Source organism: Drosophila teissieri, chromosome 3L, assembly GCF_016746235.2.
Source record: "Drosophila teissieri strain GT53w chromosome 3L, Prin_Dtei_1.1, whole genome shotgun sequence".
In the NCBI taxonomy this organism is placed as follows: Eukaryota; Metazoa; Arthropoda; class Insecta; order Diptera; family Drosophilidae; genus Drosophila; species Drosophila teissieri.
This window is the reverse complement of record NC_053031.1, coordinates 10424590-10439004: the sequence shown is the minus strand read 5'-3', so window position 1 is coordinate 10439004 and position 14415 is coordinate 10424590. Positions and strand designations below refer to the sequence as shown.

Sequence of the window (14415 nt, the reverse complement as noted above, 5' to 3'; positions counted from 1 at the left end):
TGGCTTTCAAGTTGCGAAAGGAGGCAAACACCTCAATTTTGGTAGCCATGGCCCCGCCAACTGCTTTGCCTATGTGTGTGTGGGGTGGGCTCTCCAGCCCAAAAGGTTCTCCGCTCCACGGCTCCATTGAGCATCGGAAATCGGTAACCAGCTCCAGCACCCGCACCCACCAACACCTGCCTTTCGGTGGATGGCGATGGGAATGGGGAACTGCACAACGGAGATCTCGGCCAGCGGAGCCGGCGACCATAATAATAAATATTTCATGAAGCTGTCAGCAACAAATAATCTAAAAACTGCACCGCACTGGCCAAAAGCCACAAAAGAAGCCGCCAACCACTGGACCACTGGACCACTGGACCACGGCCCAAAGTCAAGCTCAAAGGCAAAGCCCAGCCTAAACATAGTACAAAAGTGCACTCAAACAAAAATTAAGTGCAAATATAGTATTTTCATTCATCAAATACTTCGATGAATCAGCTATACTTCATGAAAAGAAGAAAGAAATCCATTAACTTCTGTGCGTAAATGAGCTTTAAATGTGTAAGTAGGATATAGTTTTTGATATAAGTGCCATTTGAATGTGATTAATATATATATATATCACATATTTCTCTCAGTGCACTCATCAAAATCAGACTTGAGCCAAGAAGAGCGAGCAGAGCTATTTGCGGCTCACAATGAACACTCGTCGGCTCTTGTGGGTGTTATTTCGCCCATCTGAGGAAGTTTTTGGAGGGCAGGTGGTGATGGCGATGGCGATGAAGGCTACCGATCGGAAAGCGAAGTACACAAAAAACACACACACTATAAGAGAAAGCATTAACTTAAGATAGGAAGAGTGCAGTGCATTTATTAAACATAAATTCATGGCTATATGGATACGAAAATCGAATTCAACCCAAAGAATCCCCCGGGGTTTGGCAAAGATTTCTGGCGAGGATTTGGTCCATTGCATGTGTCAGGGGACATGGAATTAGAATTTATTGTGAAGAGACGTCAATAAGGTAAGGAAATTAATGCCAAGGCTTTTGCTTAACAGTACTTAAATGTATATAAATTAGACTTGATGCTGCAGACAAAACTATATGAAAGTATTTTCATATAAATATAGGATTTTTATATGACATCAGATTGCAGGAAATTAAATTTAGAAATGGACATTTGATTCTTCAAAGGTTCCTATACTCTTTAGAGTAGTAAATATAATTCATTCAGCTTACTTCTGTTTTCTCCAAAAACGTTTGAGTACTAGCGATTATAATTATGAAGTAACCCCACCTTGTCTTCCGTTCAGTAAAACAAACTTGAATGCTTCGAAACGCGACCATAAAACACCTAAATAATAAAAACCCTCAAATTCCCAAGCCATCGATCGCGGTGAGTCCTCCTGGATGGATGATGGATGCACTGACTGCCAGGCAGCAAAGTTCCCCGCAACGACTTATAGCCACCTTCAGCCCATCGGCGAGCCAAGCCAAGCCAAACCGTACCGATTTGAGCCTGTTTCAGTGATCTGGAGCAGCCGTCGCCCGGCTCCATGCACCTGTCAATACATTTGACATAAACCGGTCGCCTCTGAGCTTACGCACTGCTGGGAGTTTGCAGTTTGGAGCTGGGAGTTTGGAGCTGGGAGCTTGGAGCTTGGATGCTGGAATGGGGAGTTGGAGGTTGGGAGTTGGGCGGGGGCTCAACTGGGCAGGTGGAGTACTGGGGAATGCCTGGCGGACCTGTTGCCATCATCATCATCATCATCATTATTGCCATCTTGATCGCCGCAGTTGTGGTCGTCATCATTTGATGCGTCAAACATGCGCTCAAACGCCTCGATAGCGACAGCGAATGCAACTGCAGCAGCCACGGCAACTGCCACTGCCACTGCAACTGCAACTGCATTTGCGACGCGTTGGCGACTGCAGAAAATTTTTATTATTATTATGACCATTTTAGCTACCAAGCAATGCGTGGAGCAGGCGGCCAAGTGGGCCGTACAATGCACTGCAAGAAATTTAACTAGAAACTTGATGTTACCAAAGAAAACAGCTTTATAAAAATGAAATTCAATACTTATCTTAAGTATTTTTTACCTAATAATGCTAATGGGTTTTTCTGAATTTTTGGAAGAGATATTCTAACCTAGTGCTACATTGTTCTAAACTAACATGTTGCTATTTCATAGAACACTGTTGTTTTATTATATTCTATAATATATCATGGCTTGGATGCATACCAACTGCACAAGAGATTTATTACCATTTATTTTACCATTATTTATTAATAATTAAAGCTTGTCAGATTTGTAACCCATAAATACAATCATTATTTAAGTTTTCAGCATTTTCCTTTAAGTTTCAATCATGTTTTCGCGCAGTGCAACTTCAATGTCTGAGATGCGTCTGCGCCGGCGCAGCAGTCGGCCAATAAATTGTGACGCTAATGTAAAGTGTGGCAAGCCATTAGTAGAACGAACGGCAGCTCGGCTCAGTCAGGATCGGTTGTTGAACCCCCGGGACAGCTGACGGGTCTGGGTCTGGGTCTGGATTCTGGACTCTAAATGCTGCATGCTGAATGCTGGATGCAAGATACTGAATACCGAATACTGGGAGCGGGATCCCATGCTGGAGCTGGCTGTGTGGGAAGAGGCAAGATCTGAGGCGGCTGCCACGCCCTGCAGCAACTGCACATACATATAGTATGGTATACCCACTAAGTTGGCATTTTTATGGCATCCGCCGCGAACAGATTTCACTTCCAGCGGAAAACGGAAGCGGCCAGTTGGGCCGTCGATCGAGTTGGGTAGACTTGGCTTGGCTTGGCTTGGATTGGGTTGGGTGGGGGCCAATTCAAATCAACTCCCCAGCGGAGACGACTTCCTCAATGATGGCTATAGTTACTCATACCCTGAATGGGGCTCATACCCTACTAATCCTAATAAGGAAGTTGTCATTCATCTAAAAAACATTATATTTCAGTTTTTATATTTTAAAAATGTAAGTCTATTTCTTGTTTTAAAAAATGTTATGAGATTAATATTTAAATTTAATACAAATGTTTTGGCTTATGCAAATGTGGATTTAAGCCGCCAAAATAAAGAAAAGAGTGTATTAAAAACTTCGTTGTGGCGATGGCGCCTTCCTTTCTGGTTTTTTGTAGGCGCACTGGACTCTCGTTTGTGGTTTCGATTTAATAGATTAATTAGAGGCCACACCGGACCAGCGGCCGCCCAGTGATCAAGCAAAAGTTGTTGTCGCCGTCGGACTTCCGCCAAAAAGTGGGGGAAAAAAACATGAGAGGCATGCAATTGTCACAGCAGCAAATGCAATTTCAGCAAGTTAAAGTTTATAAAGCGCTGAAATCGCAGAGGTCTTCGCCTGCTGCGGTGGCTGTCCAAGTTTTTTTGCTCCGACCTCAACTTCCACTTCAACCTCATCCCCAGATGCAGAAGCCACAAGGCACTTGATGCCAAGCGATGGCGGCGCTGGTGGCGATGCCGCATTTCACTTGGAGGAGGAACGGCTGCTGCAGCAGGAAAAGCGGGTGGAAAAGCAGAGGCGAAGGGGAAGGGGGAGGAGGGGGCGCACCCAACGAGGACAGAACGTGGTTAGCAAATTTATTATGTAAACGGAAATACGGCATATCCTTGCCCAGGCAATGTCGGCGCCGCAGCAATAGAAATAGTTTCCAGCCCGCTGCTAAAAAAGCAGGACAAAGGACTCCCGAATCGCAGCCAGAGATGCCTTGGGTTTTTTATAAAAAAACAGATACCTAGGAAAATCTAGAGAAATTAAAATAAATATTTAGGGCTAAGTCGGACCACATAGTAAAATATTATTTGTAAAGAAACTATCTATGGAAAGTAAAACTAATACATTTCATAAACATTCGCAATAGAGAATCATAAAATAACTTATGCTTAGAAAACATGGCAAGAAAGGCACATAAATAATTTGAAAACGTATATCTTTTAAGGCAGACAGCTTAACATATTTTTAGTAATATTTATTATTATACGATCTGATATATTAGTTTATATGGTGTATTAGGTACTTATAGAAAATTGACCATTGTAAATGATTTCAACACATTTATAGTTCCTGATGTTTTTAAATATTTTTTAAACATTTTTTTTACATGAATTGTTATTTTTAATATTTTTTACGTTTAATTCTTTATGAAAGTAGCCAAATACCCACCACTGGACACAAGACGGCGAAGGAGCCCGCTCGTAAATCGCATAAATTGTATAATTCTGGGCACTCCGTTGCTTTTGTTCCTGTTGTTATTGTTGCATGTTTGTTGCTTCGTTTCGTTGTGTTGTGTGTTGTTTTGTTTCGCTGGCTGTTTGCTGGATTTTGTTGCCAAATTGCGTTTGTAGGTGACTCCATGTCCTGTATCTGCGCCCAGCGCCTTCCGACTTCAACTGAAACAATATGCTGCCAAGAGCAAAATAAGGGGGCGGCAAAGTTGCCCCGCCTGATGACAGGGGCGTGGCATTAGTGGGATTAGTGAATTAACGACAGATTGCGACACCTGCGCCAGGAGTCAGCAAGTTTGGAAAGTCGCATCGGATTGAATCCCATTTGCCGGCTCAATTAACAGTAACTTAAGGGAATCGGGTTCATTTAAATTCATGAAGTTTCCTTGCCACGTGGTCACGAGTTTTCCCTGGCAAAGGGAACAAAAAATGGGAAAGGAAAAAGGCAAACAGGACAATGACAGTAGACAGGACGAACGAGCGTTGACCACAACAGCCGCAGGATAACGTACGAAAAAAATAGAAGTGGGTAACAGGGAAAGGAAAACAATTTTATGGAGGAAAAACACGAAAAAATGTTGCAATTGCGAAACAAAAATTAAATGAAGACAGGACCAAAATAAGTGCATTTTGATTTGGTCTATGGATTTTCGAGTTAGTCCTTCAAAATGCTGCAATTGGACTACAAAACGAAAAAGGCAATGCCAACACACTTAAAATTCAAATTAGCTCAGTTTGCATTTAAAAATATTCTCGGCAAATTAAAAGGTCAACTCATGAACTCAAATAATTTTTTAACCATATTTTGTTTAAGCAACGCTTAAATATTTCGTTACATTTTATTTTATTTTTATTTTATTTACAACATTTAAAACCAACGAAATGCAATATGTTAATTCAGCTGTAATCCTATGCACTAAACGTATACTTAATATTTTAAAGTTGCAATATTCTCTGCCTAAACTTGTCGTTCTGGTTGCCCGCTTCGATTTCCGGAGGTCCTGGAGGTCCATTACCATCGCCTCCTGTCCACATTTGACTTCATTGCTCTCAATCTGGTTGAGGTCATACGAACGCATCAAATAGGCAAAGTTTTTTGGTAGCCAGAGCGACGCCTCGTGCCAAATTTATGACATTGAATTTATGTGCAGCAAGGCGTGCCGCCCCTCCAGCGGAAAATTGGGCGGGGCTGAAACGAGGAAGTCGGGCAGGAGCAGCCGATCGATTTGGCAGAATTAACATCTAAACAAGTGTCGCCCAGTGGAGCTGTGGACGAAACCCAAGAAGCACAAGAAGGCGAAGAATGCACATGAAAAAAGCGCGTTAAACTGCTTAACACTTCTGCATGGTCACCCAAAAGAAAATGGAAATGAAAACGGCAATGGAAATGGAAACTGAGGCCATAACTCATGCGACACGATGCCGGGGCAAATTGTCTTAGAAAAGCCAAAAAAGGAAATGGCAATGCATTAAGAAATAAGCAATTTGCCTCAGTCGCAAGCAAAAGGAGCCAGGAGATCGCATAAGGAATCGGCGAAGGAGCCAATTGGGGGAGGAGTTTTCCCCCAAAATGGTTAAGCCGAGCCAAGGACACCAAGAAATCCCCAAGCCCCGTGTGCTCCATGCTCCATGCTAAGTAGTTGCATTAAAAGCTTACAACAAAACCTGCGACAGACAACGGGACAAGAAACAAATTTTGGGTAACTCGATGTGCCTGGGTCATAAAGTCAGCCCCTCCGACTTGCCCGCAAGTCCTCTTCGCACTCCCCCTCCTTTTCAGTGTATCCTCACCGACTTTTCCTGGCAGCGACTCAAAAATGTGCGACTCTTTGGGCGGCGTTGGGGTTTCGAGCGTGTAAATCATGCGGACTTGTATGCAGAGTTCAAATGCTTAAAGATAATTTAAGGTTAATTCAAGTTTATTTATGCTGAATGTAACATGCAATAACACTAAAATTGTGACTATGAAAAACTTGTTAAGAGACTATTAAACTAAGGAAGAAAATATGCACGGTCTTTATCGCAAGGATTCTAAGAAAAAGGTCGATACAAAGCAATCATGATTACCGAAAATAATCAAAGTCACGAACAACAATGATAACAAAAAACTGAAACTAAAATCACACATAAAAAAAAATATATAAAATGGCTTTTAGTCTTAAACCAGAAATATGTTTAAATAATCTATTTTATCTATATTAATCTATATTTTTAAACATAATTTTTAGCCTGACAGTTCTAGAACTTTAAATTTCCTTGAGCGCCCTCTAGTGCCTATCATGCAAACTCGGTGTAAGTGTTCGTGACGAAAGCGAGAGAGGGCGCCACAACAACAACCTAAAGAAGCAAGTACAAGCTCCGCCATAGCGGAGACTTCCACCCATAAAAACAAATATTCTATTGAACTGCTACCAAACTATCTCAAGCTTTCTGCATTAATCTTTGCTAAAGATTATATTGATTTTAAAAATAGAGAGACTGTTTGAAATTCCAAGACTTAGATTAGCGGAATACCCCAATTTTAAAAGGCTTTTTGGTATATTTACAAAGTTGAAAATGGCACAAGCTGTATGAATATATAAAAGCCGGACGGCGTAACTTTCCGATAGTCGCGCGGTCACACTGTTGGAAAGTGAATAGAATAAGCGTGAATAAAGCGAGAAAAGCAAACGCAAAACGTGAGACTGTGTGCGTTCGCCGTCTCCTCGCACCGAAGTGGAGCGCACTTTGATTAATTCCGTGGATGGAGTGGAACAAGAAACACAACTGGAACAACAATTGAAAAGATGTTAAGCAGAGCACAGAGAGAGCGCAAAGTGAACAAAAGCGAACGGTGAAAAGCACGCGTTTTGTCGTTTTGTTTTCCGCTTTTCCAGCAGCCGTGTGCCAATTCGCTTCGCACATTCTTCGCAGCCGGATATTGTGGAGGCAATGGAAAGCGCAAGCATGTGTGCATGTGTGTCGCTGGGATAACGGCGAAAAAGGCGATAGAGGAGCTGTGAAACGGCAACAAAAGTAAAAAACTTAAGCTGGGATCTAAAATCGGATCTCAAGTTTGGGGACAAAGAACGAGTGTGAGAGAGAGAAAGACGAGGAAAAAGATACTCACACACGCATACATTTAACCGCTTCACACGCTCTCCCGTGTAAAACCAATACAACAACAAAAAACAAAAACAACATGCAATTGTTGCAAAGTAGTTAAATAATTCTGCCCTGTCTGCGCTTTATTTCCTTCTTCATTTCGGTTCTTCTCGTTTTTGACTTTTTGTTGTATATTTTCAACAAGTTTCTGTTTCTCGCTTTTCCCCACACACAAACACCCACCCACACAAACAAACAGTTCTTTTTTCGTTACTACTTCCAAACAACAAAAACACACGGCACACGAACGCCAACCACCAATACCAAAACAACGTCTCGTGTGACGTGCGAGCGCAGAAATTGTCGTCTTTAGATTTTGTTTGTGCACTTTTCGCCATTTCCCTTTGTGTTCCGTTGTGTGCAGAACAGGCGGAAAGAGGAAAGAAAGGGAGCGCAAGAGTGGCCGAGAAGCACCTGCGAAAAAGCCGCACGAGATCGCCAGAAAAGCAGAAAATCGCAAGAAGCAAAAGCGACCGGCTCCCCACTTCCACACGCAAACACCGAGAGCTCCCCCCATACACACACACATCCAACACTTGTTGCAGCGGACGAGGAGAAGGGGCGCCAGAACGATAAGAGGGAAAGAGACGCGGAGCAGGAGGAGAACAAGTGCCTAAGAAGACAACAACGCGCATCTGCTATCAGCGAATACCACTGCAAACGTAAGAACGGGGATAAGGAATGGGGTGAAACAGACCTGAATGATACCCTACAAGGAATACGTTGATAGTGCCCCCATAAGTCAACAGTTATGTAGTATCTTATGTAAAGTATGGGGAATGTGGGGATTGCAGACCTAGATATAACCCTATTAGCATGCATAGCTTAAAATGTTTACAAGTATTTAACTCTTTAAGAGAATGATATCCCTTTGGAATGTGGGTCTTAATAGACTACTGAAATCCGATAAAGTTTGCATTAATAATACATATGTCAAAATGCAGATAGGTAATCATTGGGGAATCGTTAGTAATACACTTAGATATTTCATTTAAGAGCCTCCGGTTTTGTAGACCATAGTATATCCATAAAATGGACATATAATAGACTTAAATTTCTTTTTATAAACTTATGCAGTGACCAATAGGACGCAGCAGATGGATAATTTGCTCAGTGTCTAGTTATTAGTGCTATAAATTCTCCTATATGAAGATAACATTGAATACTATAGTTGATATAGGGCCATTAAGCACACGTTCTGGGACCTCTTTGGCCAGCCCACCTACCTTGCTTTGTATGCACTCCCTACCGAACTAAACGGTCCGGTAATCTGTCTGATGGGGTTTCTAAACGTTTTCCGATTATAAACACACCGATCAATCAATATGCTAGCCGCGTGTTTGGTATCCCCCTCATCAGTTGTAAAAACTAGTGCCATACAATAGTCCATATACCATTAACGAGGAACGGAATCGGGAAACGAGTACGGCACGCTATCCGCCGGAGAAAGACCGGCTGATAAGTGATAAGCCGGACGGACAGTCGGTGCAATTCGCCAATGGCCCCACAATCTCGCATCTGATAAGGCCGGAATCACGATTTTCATGTGCCGCACATTTAAATTAAAGGCGTCAAGCTATAAAATGATATATGAAGAGCTTTGGCACCTATCAGCGATTGTTATTTTCAAACGTGCAATAACGGGGTAAAATATTGAGGGGATCAGGCAGGCTAAACTTATGGCCCTCGAATGTGACTGTTCTTATTTTGGGTGCTCTATTTTTTAGATGGTCAAGGAAAAGCCCAACTCGACTCGCATCTACGACAAGGATGGATTCAGGCGGCGAGCTGCCTGTATCTGCGTGAAATCGGAAAATGAGGCGGAGGTGAGTAACACTACGTAAGGTCGTTTAAGTAATTTGGGGTTCATAGATACTTTGGATTTTGCAAGTCTTAAACTATTTTGCAATTTTAAGAAATAAATTCTACTAACATACAATTTACTTGTACCCAGGTACTTCTGGTGACATCCTCTCGTCGTCCAGAGCTGTGGATCGTTCCAGGAGGCGGTGTTGAACCCGAAGAGGAGTCTGCGGTGACCGCCGTACGCGAAGTGCTCGAGGAAGCCGGCGTAGTTGGCGATCTGGGTCGTTGTCTAGGTGTCTTCGAGGTAAATAGGTCAACTTATAAAGAACTTCTACAATGAGCTAGTTTCCATTCAAACTGATTCTTAACTGCGTCCCGTCGTTCAGAACAATGACCACATGCATCGCACCGAGGTGTTCGTGATGAACGTCACTCAGGAACTGGACGAGTGGGAGGATTCACGGAGCATCGGCCGCAAGCGCCAGTGGTTCACCATCGATGATGCACTCTCGCAGCTGGCGCTGCACAAGCCGACGCAGCAGCACTATCTGATGCAGCTACAGCACTCGAAGACGTTGGACAACACGAATCGCGTGGTGAACGCCACGCATCCGCCCAAGTTGACCAATGCCGCCACTCCAGCCGCATCGCCCACCACGGCATAAAGACATCGGGATGCAGGATGCAAGATGCGGATCGCAGGAAGCAGGAACCACACATGCACACCACACTTAACCGCGAGACTAATCCAACACTAACCCTACAACTAACCCCATACCGAGAACCATACACATTTTGACATTTTGGAAATTTACATATAGACAGGCAGTCTTCTAGATTATGTTGGTTAAGCGATACTTATGTTACCCCGCATCCCCCACATAGCCCCATTTGCGTTTAAGTTTAAGTCAAGGCGTTCATTTATGTCTTTAGTAAGTGTATCAGAACTAAATTTATGTGTTTACTCCAGAGCGAGTGAAGAGGAGGTGAAGAAAACAAAAACGCTACTCGATCAATGCTTAGCGATAACTTATATTATTCGAGATCTATAACACGACGCAGATGTAGACGAAAACATGCAATAATTTTTGAGCGAATAGCACTTTTTGCAAACACGAAATGAAACAAAAACTAAAACTAGATGAACTAAACAACAAAATCCAGATTAACGATATCTATTAGATTTTTCTACTCTTTTTTATAATTTACTCAAAAGGCGTCTTAATTGATTAATGTAACAAGCAAACCAATTGGAATCGGCTTTAACAAGCGCAAAAGGAGATCTTAATTAACTATGCTAAGCGGCCTAAATAAAACGAAACCTATTTAAGCGATGACTAACGAATCGATTTCGTTTCAAATCACCCACAGTCAAGGACAATTTTCAAAACAAAACAAAAACCTAAGACTCAACTTGACAAACTGGACAAATGACGGCAGATAAATCATTAGAAAACCTTAATATACTTAACAACAGTTGCCTATGCAAGAATATAAAACCCACTGCAGGGGAAATATAAGGATAAACGTTAACTTATTGTAAAAACAAAATGCGAGAAATTAGAGAAGCCAGCAAACAACATATTATGAACTAATTCAACTACTAAGATATGTGCACGTTGTACTTTTCAGAAGCAAAAATAAAAAAAACAACCAATTGCGATTATAATATTAACACAGCTAGGAAGAAGAGGAGCATGTTTTCAATGTGATTTAAGAGATACAAGATACATACGAGTTAAACAATTTTATGTGACATTTTTTCGATGATTTTTTGGCACTTCAAAAGCGCGCAACAAAACGAAATTTGAATTCAAGCTCAATGGAAGCAAAGTCTGGCAGTTGAATCTATGATTTGATCAATGAATCTATCAATTGAACTTTAGTTGCAAACTAAAGCCGACAAACGAACTTTTATCGGAACGCTAAATTATATCACAAATTGTTGCAATTAAACGATGATTTACAACCAATAAAGAAGAAAACAAAACACAGCGTGAGTTGTTTGTATTAACAAAAAAATAACGATGCTTTCTATATACTTGCAGCTTAATGAACATTAAACAAAGGTGGTTTTCCTAAATTTACTTTATTGTTTATACGAATTTTGCTACATTAAATCTATTTCAGATGTTTAAGGACTACTTCTTCAGCTGAATCCTCTCGAATGGATGGGCCTCGATGTAGGCCAATGCCCTGAGGATGTAATCCGGAATGGGAGGCGGCGTGGGCAGATGGGCACCAGTCGGACGATAACCGTTCTCGTCGGCAGTGTATTGCAGTTGGATGGGCGTTCCATCGGGAGCAGCGTAGCTCACTGAACCGGCAGCTTGGACTCCACCCACTCCACTCTCCTGGGCGTCGATGCCGTTGGAGGTTCCATACTCCCAGCTGTATGAGCCATCCGGGTTGATCTCGTTGCGGTACCTGGTGGTCTGGGCCTGTGATTCATCTGCAGCTCGGGTGGCGGCCACCAGGAACAGGGAAATGATTAGCGCCTTGATTGCGGAAAAGATAACTCAATTAGATGTTCTATAATCGCTATTATCGCATCGGTCTTACGGTCTTGAACATTTTGGTGTTGGATTTGCTGCAGTTGCTATTGATTACTGATCTCCAAGTTCGACGACAGATCGTTTTATACTCCCGACGATCACTGACCTACACCTACAACATCGCCGAACAGGTGACACTTCGCCAATCCGAATTATTAATTTAATTCGCGCATCTGAAAATATGAATTTGACCGCGTTTTTACGAGTGTTGTCATTTGTTGTCTGCCTGTTGTTTGTTTTTAGTACGACTTTACGACCCATGTGCCCTATAACCCATGCATCTAACTCAATGGGTAAAGGCCCTCCTTATCTGCGCCTTAGAAATCGCAGATCAACGATCTCGATTTACAGATGCTGCCCCACAATGCCTCTTTTCTTATCTCATCTTGACTTATATTCATAATAAATATATAAATCGTAAGCCGAGCTTGGAATGCAAAAACATGTCAGCGAATATTGCACACTCTTTTCATAAGTCTTGAGACTCGAGAGTAAAAGTTATATATTTTACTAATTACATCTAAAATAAATGTATACGAATTCATTTCATGTTATAGGAATAGTTCACATAAAATTTAAGAGTGTTTAAACCTTTTTTAAACCTAAAAACGCATAATTGGTATAGTATTATCAGAGACACTAAAGCTAGCTACCAAGCCAACACATCCCCTCCTGAAAAGTTAGAGTATCCAGTATGGAGGCGCCAAAATACTATTCGGCTGTCAGTCGATTAGCGGCTTTTGTTGCTAATGATATGCAAATGCGAATATGAATGCGGGCAAATGCCGGCAGAGCAGTTTGCGTTTTGGATCTGAGTCGAACTTGAAAAGCTAGCAAAATAGCAAGTGTCATCGTAAATTTCTACCGACTGCTGCCGATTTTAGATAGTTTAGCTTGCATTTAAATAAGTTGAAAAACGTTTGACATTTTGGTATTATCCAAAAAGTATGCTATTGAATATAAGTTTCTATTAGCGCGAACTATTGGCTGTTTTTAATTTTGGTAATATAATTTGGTTAATAAATACTATTTTAGCTAATAAACCAGTACTACGTGTAGTGAAGGATTAAATCTTTATATTAATTTGTATACCCGTTACTCGTAGAGTGGTTGGGTATTCAAGAGTGAATATCCTTTTGTTCATATGAACGTCGAGATCTCGGGAACTATAAAATCTGAAAAGTTGAGAGTACGCAAGAACCTAACAAGCCACAATCTATCAACATTTAATGATTTTTTTTATATTGTCAGAAAGTTGTGAAACTCCTCCCTTGTAATTCTACTAGCTGAGTAACAGGTATCTGATAGTCGAGGAACTCTTTAGCGTTCGCTCTTGTTCATTGTTCTTTCTGCTGTCACACTCACATAAAAATTAATAAAATCTATTTCATGTTAATTTTAACAACTGCTATGAAGCAGATGCATATGTAGAACTAAAGATCGGTTTTAAAAAAGTATAGATTTTCTTGATCAGGATGGTCAGTCGGTCTAGCTATGTTTTCCGTCCATTCGATCCTGGGAGCAATAGATGCTAGGGAGTAGGCCCTTTTTTTTCATATTCCTCTTGGCTTAATTAATGAACTCTGATGTGGGTCCAGGTTACACTAAGCAATGCAAATAAGACTTCTTAGATTGTTTACGTTACGTCTTCGTCGTTTATTTCATTTCTACATTAACATTTTTACGATTCGTAATAAAGCTTTTGATATGTCGTCACATTAGACTCTCGATTCCGCTTAACCGAAGACCTTCCTCTGGAAGGCGGGGCTGCGGTACTCCTTCTCGACGTACTGGGGATGGGTGCGGATGTACTCCAGACTCTTCAGGATGGCAGCTGGGATTGGGGGAGGAGTGGGCAGGAGGGCTCCCTGGGGCTGGTAGCCGTTGGCATCAGCAACGTACGAGATCTGGACGAGCTGACCCTCGGGAGAGTAGTACGAGTAGCCTCCGCTGGCGTGGTTTCCTCCGATTCCGGCCTCCTGGGCGGCGATTCCGTTGCTGGTCTCGTACTGGTAGTTGTAGTTGCCCTCGGGCTGGATGTCGGCATCGAGCTTGGTGATGTAGGCGCTACCGTCCTGGTTGTAGGAGACGGCGGCGTAGGCGCAGGCCAGGATGGCGGAGGCGACGAGCATCTAGAAGAGAAGGTTAAGCAATTAGTGGAAATATTAAATATTATTTTATGATACATTGCAGTGTTGTACCAATGACAGTTTTAATATTGAAAGTCTTGAAAGGTCAATTATAGTAATGATACGAGTATCTATAAATCCGGCATGTTTTCACTATTAAACTGACGTTTCCATGTCTTAAAATTTTTAAAGTCAAATCGTAAGGATAGGATAGGATATCCTTGAATTTCACTGATTTCCACTGCTTTTGTGTAGTTATCCTTAATGGATATTGCAAAATCGTTAAAAAGAATTTGTAATATAAGGATATCCTTGATTTGCACTGATTTCCACTGCTTTTGTATAGTTATCCTTCCGATGTACTTACGTAGCGGAACATCTTGGCTGATTTGGAGGAGTGCGTGTGTCTGCGGCTAAGAGACGACTCTGAATGATGACTCTGTTGGAGATCAGCAATGTTTTATAGGAATTCTCGATACGAAACCCGATCCACCCAAGCAACTTTTACGGCCGAGTGCAGGAAACT

General features: G+C 41.8%; 3 protein-coding genes across 3 annotated transcripts; 1 reads left to right on the top strand and 2 right to left on the bottom strand.

The window, feature by feature from the left end:
- The first annotated feature begins 6866 nt into the window (after window positions 1-6866).
- On the top strand, window positions 6867-10550 carry LOC122616971 (diphosphoinositol polyphosphate phosphohydrolase 1). Its single transcript, XM_043792582.1, has 4 exons — window positions 6867-8061; window positions 9127-9225; window positions 9354-9509; window positions 9592-10550. Exons 2-4 carry the CDS (start codon window positions 9127-9129, stop codon window positions 9868-9870), a joined length of 534 nt encoding a protein of 177 aa, XP_043648517.1. The 5' UTR covers window positions 6867-8061; the 3' UTR covers window positions 9871-10550.
- Window positions 10551-11278: 728 nt separating this feature from the next.
- Window positions 11279-12070, bottom strand: LOC122616972 (endocuticle structural glycoprotein SgAbd-8). The gene is made up of 2 exons (XM_043792583.1): window positions 11768-12070; window positions 11279-11703 (listed from the first exon to the last, which is right to left on the bottom strand). The coding sequence occupies exons 1-2, from the start codon at window positions 11777-11779 to the stop codon at window positions 11347-11349; spliced, it is 369 nt and encodes a 122-aa protein (XP_043648518.1). The 5' UTR covers window positions 11780-12070; the 3' UTR covers window positions 11279-11346.
- A 1426-nt stretch (window positions 12071-13496) lies between these two features.
- On the bottom strand, window positions 13497-14314 carry LOC122617591 (pupal cuticle protein Edg-78E-like). The gene is made up of 2 exons (XM_043793508.1): window positions 14257-14314; window positions 13497-13892 (listed from the first exon to the last, which is right to left on the bottom strand). Exons 1-2 carry the CDS (start codon window positions 14266-14268, stop codon window positions 13497-13499), a joined length of 408 nt encoding a protein of 135 aa, XP_043649443.1. The 5' UTR covers window positions 14269-14314.
- Window positions 14315-14415: the final 101 nt, after the last annotated feature.

What these genes read in the sequence shown, in the direction of transcription:
- LOC122616971 (XM_043792582.1), top strand. Translation starts at nt 9,127, where the DNA reads ATGGTCAAGGAAAAGCCCAACTCGACTCGCATCTACGACAAGGATGGA. An exon ending in AATCGGAAAATGAGGCGGAG is followed by an intron (nt 9,226 to 9,353) that starts GTGAGTAACACT and finishes ACTTGTACCCAG; the next exon opens with GTACTTCTGGTGACATCCTC. An exon ending in GTTGTCTAGGTGTCTTCGAG is followed by an intron (nt 9,510 to 9,591) that starts GTAAATAGGTCA and finishes CCCGTCGTTCAG; the next exon opens with AACAATGACCACATGCATCG.